Source organism: Cavia porcellus, unplaced genomic scaffold (genome assembly GCF_034190915.1).
Source record: "Cavia porcellus strain 051 isolate PalLab524CR breed Dunkin Hartley unplaced genomic scaffold, mCavPor4.1 scaffold_33, whole genome shotgun sequence".
Taxonomy (NCBI): Eukaryota; Metazoa; Chordata; class Mammalia; order Rodentia; family Caviidae; genus Cavia; species Cavia porcellus.
The window spans coordinates 14,908,578-14,924,302 of record NW_026947516.1 but is presented as its reverse complement, the minus strand read 5'-3'; the positions used below and the strand labels follow the sequence as shown (position 1 = coordinate 14,924,302).

The 15,725-nt window shown below is 41.5% G+C and overlaps 1 protein-coding gene across 14 annotated transcripts in view; it reads right to left on the bottom strand.

The window, feature by feature from the left end:
- Positions 1–5,120, bottom strand: part of Tceanc (transcription elongation factor A N-terminal and central domain containing) — a 29,314-nt gene extending 24,194 nt beyond the window's left edge. For 2 of the 14 annotated variants that reach the window (XM_063243005.1, XM_063243003.1), the window contains exons 1-2: positions 3,123–5,073; positions 2,621–2,739 (exon numbers count right to left, since the gene is read on the bottom strand). In XM_063243005.1, the coding sequence (XP_063099075.1) occupies positions 2,621–2,669 (49 nt within the window). In that variant the 5' untranslated portion in view covers positions 2,670–2,739; positions 3,123–5,073. The other 12 variants (XM_063243009.1, XM_063243006.1, XM_063243010.1 and 9 more) reach the window with 10 other exon arrangements.
- Between the last annotated feature and the right edge of the window lie 10,605 nt (positions 5,121–15,725).

Below are 15,725 nucleotides of genomic sequence, written 5' to 3'. Positions count from 1 at the left end.
CAAAAAAGTAAAAGAGTTCTCCCTAAGAACCAAAGGCATACCTGTGATCCTACCACTTGGGAGGCTGAGGCAGGAGGATTGCTGTGAGGTCAAGACCAGCGTGGGCTAGTGAGACCCTGTCTTGAAAAAAGAAACAAAACAAAGCAAAGCAAAACAAAATGAATCAAAAGCTAGATAACAAAATACAGGATAGCACAGAAATATAAAAAGCACATCCCCTCAATAGCCAAGCATTTCTGTAAGTGGGAACTTCAGATGTTGCAAAAGTCAAGCAGTCGAGCCACATAACAGGTTTCAAGCTGCTTGGGACACTTGAGCCTTGCCCCACTTGTTGGAAAGTTTCTGCACAGAGCAACAATCACCTGTGCTCTGTGCACTGGTGCTAAAGAAATCAGGAGTGAGATTTGCAACATTTCTGAAAGGTGGCTAGTAAGGGACAGACCTAGACTGCACATAGCAACCAGCAAGTCACAGTTTCTCAGCTGAGGGCCAGTGTATGTGAAGGGGGGTTCTAACTGCAGCTTCAGGCTTTCATGGGTGTGAAAGCAATAGTTGGTCTTATCAGCAAAACTTTTGCTTTACTCGTATGAATGTAAGGAGTTAATGTATTCATATGTAAACAACCAAGAAGCACTTAACCTGTTTTCTTTGCCTTTTTTTGGGGGGGGGAGCTGCTGGGGGTGGAACCCAGGGCCTTGCATATGCTAGGCAAGTGTTCTACAACTAAACTACACTCCCAGCTCTCATATGTTTTATTTGACTTTTCTTTACATTTATTTAAAAATTTTAACTGTGGCAAAACATATAAAACATGAAATTTACCATTTTAACCCTTTTGACGTGTAGAGCTCAGCAGTGTTAAGCACATTCATATCCCTGCACAGCCCTCTAACTCTTGATCCCACAGAACTAAACCTTTGTGTCCATTAAACAACTTCCGGTTCCCTGCCCCAGCAGCTACCATCCCTAAGGAGTGCACTACTCTTGGACTTCACAGAAGGGGGATCATACTGTGCCTCTCTTTTTGGGTCTGGTTTATTCTATTTCACGTCTGATCCTCAAGGTTCATCCATGTACAACATGTGTCCAAATTTCCTTCCTTAAGCCGAAACAACATACCACTGTGTGTTCGGGCCATGTTTTGTTTATCCATTCATCTTTTTTTTTTTTTTTTTTGTATTAGGGATTGAACTCACAACCTTGTGCTTGCCAGGCAGGCTTGTGCTGCTGAGTTAAACCCCCAGCCCTCCATTCATCTGTTGATTGCTTCTGCCTTTTGGATGCTGTGAATAACATTGCTATGAACACGGATGTCTCTGTTCTCACTTCTCTCAAGTCTCTGTTCTCACTTCTGTTGAGACTACACCAGAAGTAGAATTGCTGGATCAGATGCTAATTCTATTTTTAAGATTCTAAGGATTCTGCATACTGCTTTGCCATCCTCTTTCATATTTTTCATAACACTTAAAATCCTATCGAACTTTCTATTTTCCTTTGAAAGAACCATGTGAGTATAAAGTACTTACTGTCTAAAAGGTTGTCACAGGGAAGCCAGGGGGACACAGAATCTTGAGAACAGCCATCCAAGGACAAAGTAAGCTGCATATCTATTTTAATTTTATATAATTCACTCAACAAATATTTATCATGTAAGGCTGGGGATTTAGCTCAGTAGCATAAAGCACCTGCCTTGCAAACGTGCATTTGTGAGTTTGATACCTGGTACCGATTAAAAAAATATTTATCATGTAGCTGGAATGTGCCAGGTGCTGAGCCTAAAGAGTCCTGGCCTCAAAGGAGCTAACAGCTGGGTGGGTATAACAAGAAACTGGCCAATCACAATGCATAGGAGGTGGATTCCTAACCATGCTGAGCTTTCCACCATCTGACCAGTTGCAATTGCTTCTTGCACGGCCTTCACCCCAACTGCTGGCACTCTGTCAGAGAGACGACCCTCTAGTAGAGAACTCTGTGAGACAGTCTCTCCTTGTCCTGCTTCAAGCCCTTCAAAGGTGCCCCTCTGCCTGTAGGGTACAGCCCAAGATCCTCGGCCAGGTGATGAAAAATGCCCCCAGGACTCCTCCACGACTACTCTCAACTCCCGATGGGCAATACCTATTTCACAGCTCTGTGTTATTGCTACAACTGCTCCCTGAGTCAGTCAGTCTGTCTCTGTCTGTTTCTGTCTCTGTCTGGCTGGTTCTCAACTCTGCCTGTACATTAGAACCATCTGAGAGTAAAATAGTAAGAAAACAAAACAATACTAGAGCCTCAGTTAGAATGAACAAGGGTTTCTGAGGGTAGGGCCTGGAGGTTTGTTCAATTCTCCAGCTGATTTGGACTTAAAACTACATACAAGCACAACCCCAACCCTGATGTTCCCAAAACACAACTCCTAGACAGGCTGCCATCAGGCCCAAAGACATCTGCAGTCTCGCTCCTCGACCAAATGAACAGAACCTGACTTTGGATTTTGCTAGGTGAGTCTTAACTAAATCAGAAAACATTGAAATATTGCCCTGTACAACCCACCTGAGAACCTCTACAAATTACAAATGGATACTGTAATGTTTTAAGTGTCACAATGCATAGAATTCTTGAGCTCCACTTGCTTGCTTACCTCTTGACGATGGCAGTACTGAGCAAGTCGACAAGCCATACACACTCATGTCATCTCCATCTGCATAACAAGCTTGAGACACTTATACAGCTTAGCACCATCTTCCAAGTGAGCAAAACCTTTTAAAACATCAAATAATTACACAGTGCTTTTTCCATGATGTCCATCACATTTTGAAAAACATTTTTTTTTGTCTGCCTTCCCCACAAGACCATAAGGGAATAAGCAAATCTATTTTATTCACCATACACATCTGGCCAGTGCTTACTATTACTCAACTAATATTTTCTTTTGTTAAACAAGTGGCAAGCATGCAGGGTCTGCTCTCTTCTCTCTGCTGTGAGCTTCATTTCTTTTCACTACAGACTGGCTTGCTTGTGCTCACTGCACTTAAGCCCAGTGCCACTCGGCCTCTTCTCTGGGAAGCAAACCTCCCCTCCCCGTCTCTGTCTCTCTCTGGGTCAGGATCTTGTTATGTAGTTCTGGTAAACTTTGAACTCACCGTGTATCCCAGTCTAGCCTCGAACTCACAGTGATCCTCCTGCCTCAGTCTCCTTAGAGCTCAGATTATACGCATGCACCACCAGTCCATCTCAATTCTAACTCTAGAATTTCAAGATCAAAGCAAACCATGGTGTCCACTGCATGGTAAGCAAGTGGGTTAGAGAACTCAAGCCTTTTGCATAATAGTTTCTAGAAATGAAATGAAATGAGCAAGTTGGCTAAGTTTCATCATTACCATGTGCCTCAGTTTCTTCATCTACAAAATGGGGATATCAAGTATCCCAGGACTAATACGGGAATTAAATGAGATGGTCTTTATAAAGTACTTGGAACTATGCACATCACATAATAAGCCTGACTGAAAATTAGATGGGTCTATGAGTAATAGGTATAAAAATATCTACTATCCTAGAGCAGGGGTTGGGTGAACATCTGTATAAGGTCAGACCGAGTATTTCAGGCTCTGCAGGCCACACAAGCTCTGCATGGATTACTCAACTCTGATGTTCTTGGAGCAGGAACAGCAAAGAAAACACACAAATGAATGGGCATGACTTGGTTCTAATAAAACTTGCTACAAACACAGGCAGGCTGCAGGCCACTATGTTAATCCCTTCTAGATCAGTGTTACTTCAGAGAAATATATCTCAAGTCACAGACGCAAATTTTTCAGTGGACAGCTTAAAAACAAAACTAGGTGGAAATAATAAATTAATTCTATATTAACAATATAAATATATTAGTTATATATTACATAATAAACATATATTTATAAACATTTACAGATATATGCAAATAGAAATATACACACATAAATTACATGATTAATATAAATATGATACATATTTAATATTATGTACTTATATATAAATACAACATATTCATAAAATAATTATGCGTTATGGTAACCTAGTGCATCCAAAATACTGTCTTTTCTTTCTCCTTTTATCAATATGGTGCGGCGGATTTAACAAAGGACCACGCACGTATTCTATCACTGAACTACATCTCCTTGGCCCCCAATACTGTCTTTTCAATATGTAACTCATATAAAAAATTGAGGGTTTTTAAAATACGAATTTCCCCTAAATTTGCTACACTTATAGGTCACATCAGTTCTGACTAGCCATATTTTCAGTGTTCAAGCTTTCTGGAACCAGTAGCTACCTTACTGGACAGCAGTTTTAGAAAACATGCTAAAGTGGGTAATGCTCAGATATACACCTGTACCTCTACCTGCTGAATACATATTTTAAAAAGAAAACTGTTCAAAGTGCCAGCAAGAGTAGACCTTAAATAGTTGCTTACACAGTGTATATAAAAGCTTGTCAATAAAAACTAATTTACTGGTAAGGTTCACACATTTGCACTAAAGTAGTCTAAACCCTGAGAAACATGAAAAGATCAAAGTGAAAATCTCCTAAACTGATAATCCAGTTCAGCAGTAATCCAGATTGGTTTAGCATTTTTTAAAACCTACTGAAAATTTTATCTTTGTAGGTTTAACCCGTATCAAACTCTCCACCTTGATAAGGAGGCTCTTCTACAGAAAAAAATGATGCCCAATGGCGATAGGTGCGTGGCAACACCTCACTAGGCCCCTTTCCCAATGAGGATCCCAAGGAAAGCCTCAGCAAGGGGGAAGGACCGCCCACGGCCCCACCTAGGCTGGGGAACGAGTTCCGGTGGGAGGGGCCGAGCGCCCAAGCAAAACTTGCAGTTAGCCGTCCCGGAATTAAGGCCTGGAAGTCAGCACAGGGGCTGCAAAGGTCGGCCCACACCGGCGAACTCGGCTGGAAAGGAGGAGGTACAGAATAGGCCCTGACCGTCCCACAGCACACCAGAGAGCCTCCTCTACCGGAGATGACCTTCAGCTGGAAACACAGACCCGGAACATGGCCGGCGCAGCCATTGCTTCCTCAGCCCCTCCCTGTCCAGAGAAAACTTCCGGTTCCCAGGCCAGAACAGGCAACCAATCCAATCCTTCCATCCGAGAAAGCAAGCCTGGGGTAGCGCATGCGTATTAAGGAAATAGCGCCTGCGCAGAGCGATCTGTGGCTGTGGGGCGGTCCCTCTGCGGTTTCCCTGAGGGAGGGGTTGAGACTCGCTAGGGCCGAAAGTGAAACCAAACCGGATGCTGATGTTTTTATTTAGCAGCAGTTTGTTAAACTGCCATACAGTTTATCCTTTCTGCTTTCTGTTAAGATAGTTGTGACCGTTGCTTAGCTAGATTTTAAAATAACTGTGGGCATAAAGTAATCCAACAAGCGTTGATTGCAGAGTAGCATAGTTCGGTTAATTAAAGTAGTAAATATTAAGCAGTCAGGCGCACCCTGAACATCTCAGCTATGCATGGCCCTTGCCTGCAAGGTGTCAGGAAACTCACAGTGAAGTAGAGAATGTGAGATTCTCCTTTGCTGATCCTGTACTTCAAGATAATTTACGGAAAGCTTTAAGGAAACCAAGTTTTCTGGCTTGGATCCTGGGTAATTCTGTGACTGAGAAGTGTGATAGACTTAGCTAGAAGGAGGGAGAACAAGACCAGTGACTGTCACAATGGTCAGGATAGAGGATGCTTGATCATAGTTTGTGTAGTTTGGACAATGTTTACATTTTTGTCAGCATCACAGCATGATTATAAAGGAATCTTGTTTTCTCGTGACCCGTCACTGTCATAGACTGCTTTGTGTGATGCTGATGTTCTGTGAAATTAGAGGTCCTGCTGTGCCTGCTCACCCAACTTAGAACTGTTGGGGTTTGCTTTTCTTTTTCTCTGTGGCCTTTAAACAATTACAGTAATAAAATGTTTGCTATTGTAAACTTTAATACAATTGCCACTTAAAGGTCATATCTTGTTAAAGAAAAAAATATATACCACGATGTTTGTTAAAGCATGATAAGGAAGACTTTAACAATAGATATTGGGAGCATTATGACGGGGTCTTGCATTAGGGGAGGGAGATCAGGCCTAACTCCAAATATGGCACTGGCAAATAGGAATTTATAACCAATGAATGGAGTCAGAGGGGTAGTTGGAAAACTACCAAGAGGAAACATCACAGATGAGGGGGATTCTGGCTAAACTGACCTAATAAAATTGTTGGTGAAAACAGGCCTGAATCAGGCATCATCTGAAGGTGGGAGGTTTTTTTTTTTTTTTTTTTGTACCGGTGATTGAAGTCACAACTTCACACTTGCCAGGCAGACGCTTATACCACTGAGCTAAATCCCCAGCCCTGGGAGGTTGTTTTCTTTTGTTTTATGTTGATGGGCTTTTACTTTTCCTGATGTACTTACCTTCTCTAAGAAGCTCTCCTGATTACTTGCACCACAGATGGCTACCTTTCCTGACTTTGTCATGAGACCTGGTTTCCTGACCCCTAACCTAGCCTGTCTGTGGACTGCCTATTATGCTTAGACTGCTTTCTCCTCCTGTTACAGCTGGTTTATCATTTAGCACAGTAATTTAGCGGCACTTTTGCTAAAACTCAGTCTTAAAAGAAAGTGTGCAGACAGCTCTAGGAAAAGATATAGGAGTGTGATTAAAGTTTGGCCAGCAAAGGATCCTAGTCAACTTTTATTTTTGTCTGTTAAACACATCAGACGATATAATTTAGCAGAGTTTATTTGAGCAAACAACAAATTGTGAATTGGACAGTGCTCAGAGAACCAGAAAAGGTTCAGGTAGCTCCATATGCAGTATTTATAGATAATGGAAATAAAGTACTCCACAGAAATAGGTTGATTGATTGCAGCTTTGCATTTGCCTTATTTGGACACAGTTTGATCCGTTGGCAGACTGTGATTGGCTGAAGTTTAACTACTTGTGATTGGCTGAGACATGGCTATTTATTATATTTGTAGGTTAGGTTTTCAGGTTATGTACTGGGTTAGGTTACTGCCCTTATGAAGGAGCTCAAAGTACAGACAGTCTCAGGCTGGTAACCTCCTACTTATTTAACTTAACAAGACAGTGGTATTTCTCTTCTTTTCCCATTGTCACTTTTTGAGTTCGTTTTCAGAGTACTCTTCCTCTTCCTTGGAAACAGCCACTTAAAATACAGATACTATAGGTCTTCAGATCAACAATCTCTGGTTTTAAACAGTTACCTAATAAGAATACTTCCTTTGTGATTAGACTTGTAACATTCAATTCTTAAATATCTAATGTTTGTCAAAACAATTGTGTTGTGCTGGGGGTGTAGCTCAGTGGTTAAATGTTTGCTTAGCATGCATGAGGCCCTGGATTCAATCCTTACCATTAGAAAAAAACAAAAAACAACCCTGAAACAGTTGTACCCTGAAGGGATCAACCTGAAGGGGTTAGTTTATAAACCAGAAGTCACTTTGGATACTGTTAGTGCAGCTTTTTAGGGACATTACACCAAATTTCTCATGAGCCCTGTCCTGAGGAGGAGAGAAAGAAATTAATCAGCTGGGAGGCTGAGATAGGAAAACCATAAATTCAAGCCCAGCTCAGCAATTTATTGCTTTGGCAAGACCTCACTTCCAAAAAAAAAAAAAAAACATTTAAAAGGGGCTGGGGATGTAGCTCACTATGAAGGCTCTGGTTCATTCCCTGGTACTGAAAAGAAATTAGTTAAAATTCTGAAAAATAAAAATGACCCAGGATCCAGATTTTCCTTTGGTGTGAAGGAAAAATATGAGATCATCTAAGAGGCGGATTATACTTACTGTGTAGTCCTGCTTTGTCCACTACAGTTGCTACATATGCCTATTTACACTCGGATAAAATTTAAAAAGCAATGCCTCTGCTGCCATATCTGAGTGTCAGGTTCTCAGCTGTCACCTGTGGCCAGTGGGTACCATATTGGATTGCACAGCTGAAGAACACTAGCTTTGCTGCACAAAGGTCTGTTGAGCAGTGCTGAGTGACTTCAGGAATGAAACTATAATAGAGCTGGCAATGGATACTCAGAAGTTTGCTGAGCAGTTAATTCTCTTGGGCAATTTTTATGTAGGCAATCTATAAAAATATTCATTCCTATGATAATTAATTATACTTAGTTTTCTTGTCCTTTTTTAAACTTATCCAGCTGTTTCTATACTCTGCAATTCTTTTTGAAGAATATCCTTCAATGCAAGAGAAGCCCCCTTTCGATCTTTACTAAGTCTCTGAGTGGCAATATTAATATTTTGAGCTCACACAGACAGCTCTTTCCTACAAATTCCCAAGGAATGCAGGCAGAAACCTTAATGGGTTCTCTGGTAAGCTAATGCTACACATCATTCAGGGAACAGTTACAGATGTTTTCCATGGAATGAGGTCAGTAAAACTGCATGTTTCTGGGCCCTAAGGTGCTTACTTAAGTTCATTTCCTGATTAAACTGGGACTAGACATGGGGCTTAACCGGGGATTTTGTCATAGGTCACAGAACATAATGCATGAAATTAAAAAAAAAAAAAGAACTGTTCAAATCTCAGAAGTCACAGAATGTCCCAAAGCAACAACAAGGCATAGACTATAGAAACAAAAGCCTTGTGTTTAAGTTCAACAGTTCATATTGTAGGCCAGTGGAGGGGAAATGACAGAGCAGCAGTGAACATCCCCAGAGAAAGGAGACTCATAGAAGTTTTAGTTTCTGCACATACCAGGCAGTGTCTCACTTGTGGCCCACTGATGAATTAAAGCAGTGATTCTCAGCCAGGTGTGCAGGAAGTATGTGCTAAATACCTGGGGGAACTTCTGACAAAAACCCCAGCCAGCCTGTTCTCCAAGCTATACAGGACAGGTTAGAATAGGGAGGGACATTGTGCCTCTGGTTTCAAAACACTTTTCGACTAGTTTGAACATTTCACTTCTAAAAATTGTGTAAGGACTCCCTTCTTGGGTATAGCCTTTTCGACTTAATTGTCATTGATGCTCAAGTTGTATGTTTACTTTTGTTGTTGTTGTTGTTGATGAATAACTTCAGTACAGTGAAGTATACAAATATTAAGGTTACATCTTTTTTTTTTTTTTTTTTTTTTGGGTACCGGGGATCAAACTCAGGACCTCACCTTTATCAAACAGGCACTTACACTGCTGAGCTAAATCCCTGGCTAAGGTTACATCTTGGTAACACTGTATCTATACACACACACACACACACACACACACACACACACACATATACACACACATCCAGCTAATCGTCACCTAGACTAAGAGACATATAAACACTTCTCTTGGGCTTTCTCTATCTATTCCTTCTGCCACTATGGCCAGGTTCTATTTGACCTTTGTCTCTGTAGATTAGTTTTGTCTGCTTGACCTTCCTGAAAATGGACTCATTGTGTGTACTAGTTTGCATCTAGCTTCTTTCACTCAATGGCATGTCTGTAGAATTCATGTGGTTTTTCCTTCTGTGTAGTATCTGTTTTACAATTGATAGATATCTGAGTTTCTTTAAGGTTTACACTATGATAAATAAAGCTGCTATGAGCCTTTTTATCCATGTCTTTTGGTGGACACATGCCTTTATTCGTTTGAATATTGTTATGTTTTTATCTAGATGTCCCCACCCATAAAGCTTTGTGTGCTTGTGGGTGGGGCTTTTGGGAGATGATTGGATCAGAGGGCAGTTTATCTGGTTTGCCATTGAAAGGTGGGGTCTGGTCAGAAGAGGCAGGTCACTGTGCACCTGACTTGGAAGGGTACGTCTCCTGTCTTGGCTCCTCCTTTGATTCTCTTTGCTTCCCTGCTACCAGGACAAGAGCAACGTCTCCGAATGCCCCTCTGCCACGCCGTCCTGCTTTGGAGCCAGCTGCCTATGGTCTGAAACATGAATTAGAATAGACCTTTCCACCTGTAAGTCATGGGTATGGGTACTGTGTCTCTGTGACAAGAAAGGAACTAAGACAAGAACTGGTATATACCCAGGAGTGGAACTGGTGACAGAGTAGGTGTATATTTGTTTTAGTCCACACTGTCAAAAAGTTCCCTAAATGCTTGTTCCAGTTGACAATCCCCTCAGCAAAATGTAAGAGGTCTAGTTGCTCCATGAATTGTCACCAACACCTGAATTGTCAGTTCCTTTAATTTTAGCCATTCCATGGTAACCTACCTAGGTCAATGTTTCTAAAGAAAACTAATCAGAATGACTTGAACTTTTAATACATTCCCAATGGCCAGCCTGGATATCAGGCCAAATCTATTAAAATCTCTTGAATCAGGACCTAGATATCACTATATTTTTATACTCCCCAGGTGTTCCCAATAGGCATCCAAGACTCAGCACCATTGCCTTAAGTTATTCAGATTTTATTTTAACTTCACTCTAAAGTTTTCTCCAAGAGCCACCAATTTTTTTTACTCATATTTTGTTTCATTTTGTTGAGACAAGCTCTCACTACATAGTTCAGGCAGGCCTTGAGCTTACCATGTAGTCCAGGCTGACCTTGAACTTGTGGCATTCCTCCTGCCTCAGCCTCTTGAATGCTGAAATTAGTTATGTGCCACCACACCTGGCAGAATCACTTATTTAATGGTGCAAATAAAATGTATCAGTCTTTTAGAGAACTATATAAGTAAAACATGGCAGATAATCTTATATAAACACTCTGTTCCTTTCCCTTTATACATGAGGCCTGATAAACTCAGAGATCATGTAAAGCTCATTCCCTCCCATCCTTTGGAATCTTAGCAAGAAGCTGACATAGCAGATCTGAATTATTCTGGGGGAAACACTCAGTAGCAGTGCTCAGTAGTAGCACCTTATTGTGCCACCTTCCTTGGCTAAACTCTGGAGGCACCCACTGTCTAAAAGAGACCTTTTCCAGCTGGATATGGTGGCATATGCCTATAATCCCAGTACTGTGGAAGGCTGAGGCAGGAGGATTGCAAGTTCAAGCCAAGCCCAGGCAACTTACTGAGACCCCTGTCTCAAAACGAAAAATTAAGAAAGGACTAGGAATCTAGCTCACTGTGAAGGCCTTGGGTTTAATTTTCAGTGCTAAAAATAGAGGCTTTCCTGGAGCAGAAGCTCCTATCTCAACCTGTACAAGTGTATATGAATTGGAATAGGGACAGGTGGCCTCAGCTGGAGTCAAATGTACCTCTCTGGGGAGCAATGATGACATATTTGGGGATTAGGTATGTGTTGTTGCTTTCCTGCCTATGAGCTTCCTAGGAAACATAACCTAAAGCACCGTTTTACACAATGTCTCATTACAATTTAGAGTCAGAAACTAAAGCAAAGAAAAATTAAGCAGCCAGTATTTGATCATAGGTGATTTCATTCTATCATAGCAACATAGAACCTACAGTAGGTATTGTTTGATAAATTAGTGTTTTCCTCACCTGACTTCTGCACATTGCCAAATTCTATCAATAAACATTTAACTATTTAAGTCAGATTTTAGAAGATTTTTGATGATGTGCAAGTCATTGGTGTAATTGAAACTAAGCTGTTATACGCTTGAGTGGGCCTCATGTTTTTGATCTCTTATAAGCAGAAAATAGCTGGTAACTTTTGAAACTTATTCATCAGTCACACAGATTTTGCAAATCTGACTTGGAATTTCATCATTGCATTTACCTCTATTTTCCATTGCATTTTTCATTGTCATTCCATTTATCTGGTGCCTAGCGATGCTGAGCATCTTTTCCTCTACTTATGGGTCATTTGGCTATCTTCTTGGAGAAGTCTCTATTCAGGGATTTGCTCATTCACCTGATTTTTAAAAAATGTGTTAGTATGTTTTCAGTACATAATGATTACACTCCTTGTGTACACCCAGTTTATCAGGTGAAACAATTCAGACTGAAAGCCTCTGTGAGGCTGAACAATACCTTTCTTTCTTGTTCATTTAAAAAACACTGTTGGGATATGCAGATCCATCCAGGATAGAATCTAAGAGATGTTAATTTAAAACAGCTATTAATAGAAGATTTTTTCTATCACAAGAACAAAGAATCCTTAAAAGTCTAGTTCATTGAACCAGCTGGACTCTGAAGGATTTAAATAGGTAGAAAGTTCTTTTTCCTCACCAGTGCCTTGTGACAAGCTCCGCTGCTTGTCTCCTGGGCCCCTTGCCAGCTGCAGGGCTGGAGCTGGAGGCTCAAGTTAATCCCATGGCTTTGCCAGTCACTGTCAAGTGTAAAGGAGCAATCTCAGTTTAGGCCATTACCATCTGCAGTCTCATATACAATCAATATACTCCAATCACTTGTTCAATTCACAACCCTTGGCTCAGGTACGATCTGCATCTCTGTGGACCTATGAAAGACATGCAGGTCAATTTCTATGCTTTATTTAGTCACCCTTTTCCTAGTCTCTTCACTCTTTTTTTGTTCTCTGCAGGATCACAGCAGGAGGAAGAGAACGGGAAAACAGACTTAATTGATTTGTGTGTGGGTTGAATGGTGTGTCTCCTCAAAGTTAGATTATATCTACTTCCTAACCCTAGAACATGTATATGGGACTTTATTTGGTAAGAAGGTCCTTGTCAATGTAATTAAATTTAGGTTTTTGACATCAGATCATCCTGGACTATATTGGTCCTGAATCCAATGACAAGCATCATTATAAGGCACAGAAGGAAAAAAAAAAAAGACTCAGGGACAGAGCAGAAGGCCATGTGAAGTTGGAGGTGGCCTTAGGGTTATGTGGTCACAAACCAGGGAACTCCTGGAACTACTAGAAACAGGAAGAAGCAAGGGAACATTCTCCTGTAGAGCTTTTTTGGGGAGCATTGACCTGCTGACCCATTGATGCCAAACTTGTGGCTCAAGAATTGTGATAGGGGGCTGGGGATTTAGCTCAGCGGCATAAGCACCTGCCTTGCAAGCAGGCAGTCGTGAGTTCGATCCCTGGTACCGATAAAAAGGAAAAAGACAAAAAAAAAAAAAAAAGAATTGTGATAGAATACATTTTTCTTGTTCTGTATCATCCAGTTGTTGGTCATTTGTCATGGCCACCACAGAATTAATGATATTGGCATCAGAATTTTCCATCTGTTGGTGTTGAAATACAGCCTCTGTTGTTATTTCTATGGGTTCACATTTGGGACTTTTCAGAGAACCCTCCTTGTTCTGGTGGCCCCTACTCTTCCATTCTCTCATTCAGATGATGCACTTTCTGGTTTGCTATCAGCTCCTGCTTTTGGAGGAATGTCCCACACAGACTTGCTGCTGTGTCACCTCATTTGAAGGCTTCTTGGGTGGGTTCCTTCTAAGATAATCTACAGGAAGCTACTTGCTTGGTGTATACTTCACCCTTGGGAAACCCTCTGCAGCTAACAACCCCCTCAACCCTGGAAGCAGAGGCCACCCCCCCTGCAGCCTGTGTCATTGCTGTCACAGGCAGCCTTACCCAGACTTAGCTGGCTTCCCACCTACTGGCTTCTCCAGGAGAGCAAGGCACTGTTCAATGGAGGGGCACCTGTGTGTTTCACAGGTGGAGGCGTCTGCCACTCTACATGGTTCTCATGTTCTCACTCGCCTTGAGGAGGGGGCAGGAAAGAAGTGTCCAGACCTCTAACAGCCCTCTCCCAGTCTGCCTTCTGCACATAAGCTGAAGAGCAGTGAGGAAGCAGGGCTGGTGGAAGTCATTTTGAGCTCACGACTTAGCCCTGCGTACATGGTCTAGCATGTCTTTTTTTTTTTTTTTTTTTTTTGTACCAGGGATCAAACTCACAACTTTGCACTTGCCAGGCAGATACTAGCATGTCTATTTAGAACGAGTATATTCTTAACATTGTGCTCAGCTCTAAGGCCTTGTAGGAAACTCCAAGTTAGGAAAAGCTCCACTTAACAGCCTCCCTTCTTGTTCTGTTTTCTACACTGTTTGTCCATGTTCATTCATTTCTCTAGAGTGGAGGTTATTATTTTATTAGGTTTCTTGTGTTAGGGTCTCCTGATATGTAGTTCAGATGGATGTTGAACTCGTAGCAATCCTTATCACTCAGTCTCTCAAGTGTTGAGGGGTTACAGGCACACACTACCACACTGGCATGGAGTGGGAGTTATGGTGTCATGGACTTGTGGTACCAGAATTAGCAGGGAAATGATGAAAGACCAGTATTTCTGGCTTCAGTCTCCTCTTGGTGCATGTCATAAGGTAAAAGTTCACGGGCAATGCAAAACTTTTTACTAATTTGTTGCTAGTGGTTCTTCAAAATTACATTTAAACTGAAAAATATAGAAAAATATGAAAGAAATGAAATAAGGGGATGCCAACTTCACTCAAAATCCCTTGCCTTTCTACTCAGTTGACTTTCCCCATGCCATATAGACGCTTCTCAGGAGTACAAATGACCAATCAATACATGAAAAGATGTTCTATATCTCTGACCATTAGAAAAATGGAAATTAAATCAATGCTGAAGTTCCATCTTACTCCAGAAAGAATGGCCATCATCAAGAGATCAAATAACTGCTGATGCAGCGGTGGGGAAAAAGGAACCCTTCTACCTTTTTAATGGGACCACTGTGGAAATTAGTATGGAAATTCCTCTAAAATCCAAAATTAGACATTGCATTTTACCCAGCTATTCCTCTTCTAGGTACCTTTCCAAAGGAGTTAAGGACAGGGATATGTGTGCGCCCATTGTTTATTGCAACCAACTCATAATAACTAAATCTTGGAAGCAGCCTATGTGCCCACCAACAGATGAATGGGTAAGGGAGATATGGTTTTTATTCACAGTCAAGTACTACACTGCCAAAAAGAATACATGTGAGTCATTTGTGGAAAAAAATGGAGGCACCTCGAGACCACAATGTTAACTGAAATAAATCAGACACACAAGCTTGAATATCATATGGTTTCTCTTATATGAGAAACTTAAAATATAGATAAAAAGCAAAATAAAATATGAATAATAGGACGGAGGGACATAGATCTTTTTAAGAGTGGGAAGGGGACCAAGAGATGGAGGGGTGGGAGAGGGAGAGCAGAGGAAGCAGATGTGAAATGAATGGAGATGTGTCATGTCCATGAACGAACCCCCATGAGGAATGTAATCATTATGTACTGTAGACATGGGCTAATAAAGATTGAAAAAACAGTCCTGGCTGAAGTCCCTCTCCCAGGGGTTGGTTCTGCCTCTGTGTCGCAGATGCAGGAGGAACACAGACTGCCGGTTACTCTGGTGCTTGCACTGCCCCGTGAAATGCCCCATTTCCTTCGGCCCTCTGGCTTTCATCTTAAAGGGAGGTCATTCCATAGCGCAGTTCATCAGAGTAACAGAGACGTAAGTGATGAGCCACAAAGCACGGTTCTCTGTGGCTTCCTTCCCTTTTGTTCTCGCACTGTGGGACCTCCTGGCCCTTCCCCATGGACAGATCCTGTAGGTGCCATCCACAGCACATATGAAGTAACCTGGGCTTGCTGCCAGGAAGCACCATCATCAGCAGTGAGAGCATAAAGGATAGCCATGGCCTCTCAAGTGTCTCCAGGGGGTGGACACATTTGGCCAGAAATTTACCTTCCTGATTTATGGTGTCTGAGAGCAGCACTTTTCCAGTTCAGCTTCATTTTTCCTCCAAAGCAACTTAACACATTGGAGCCATTGCATCATTTAGCTCATACACCTAAAAGTGCTTATATTACTTGTTCTTTATTTGAAACCAGACTCAAAGGCCGCCTAGTTTTC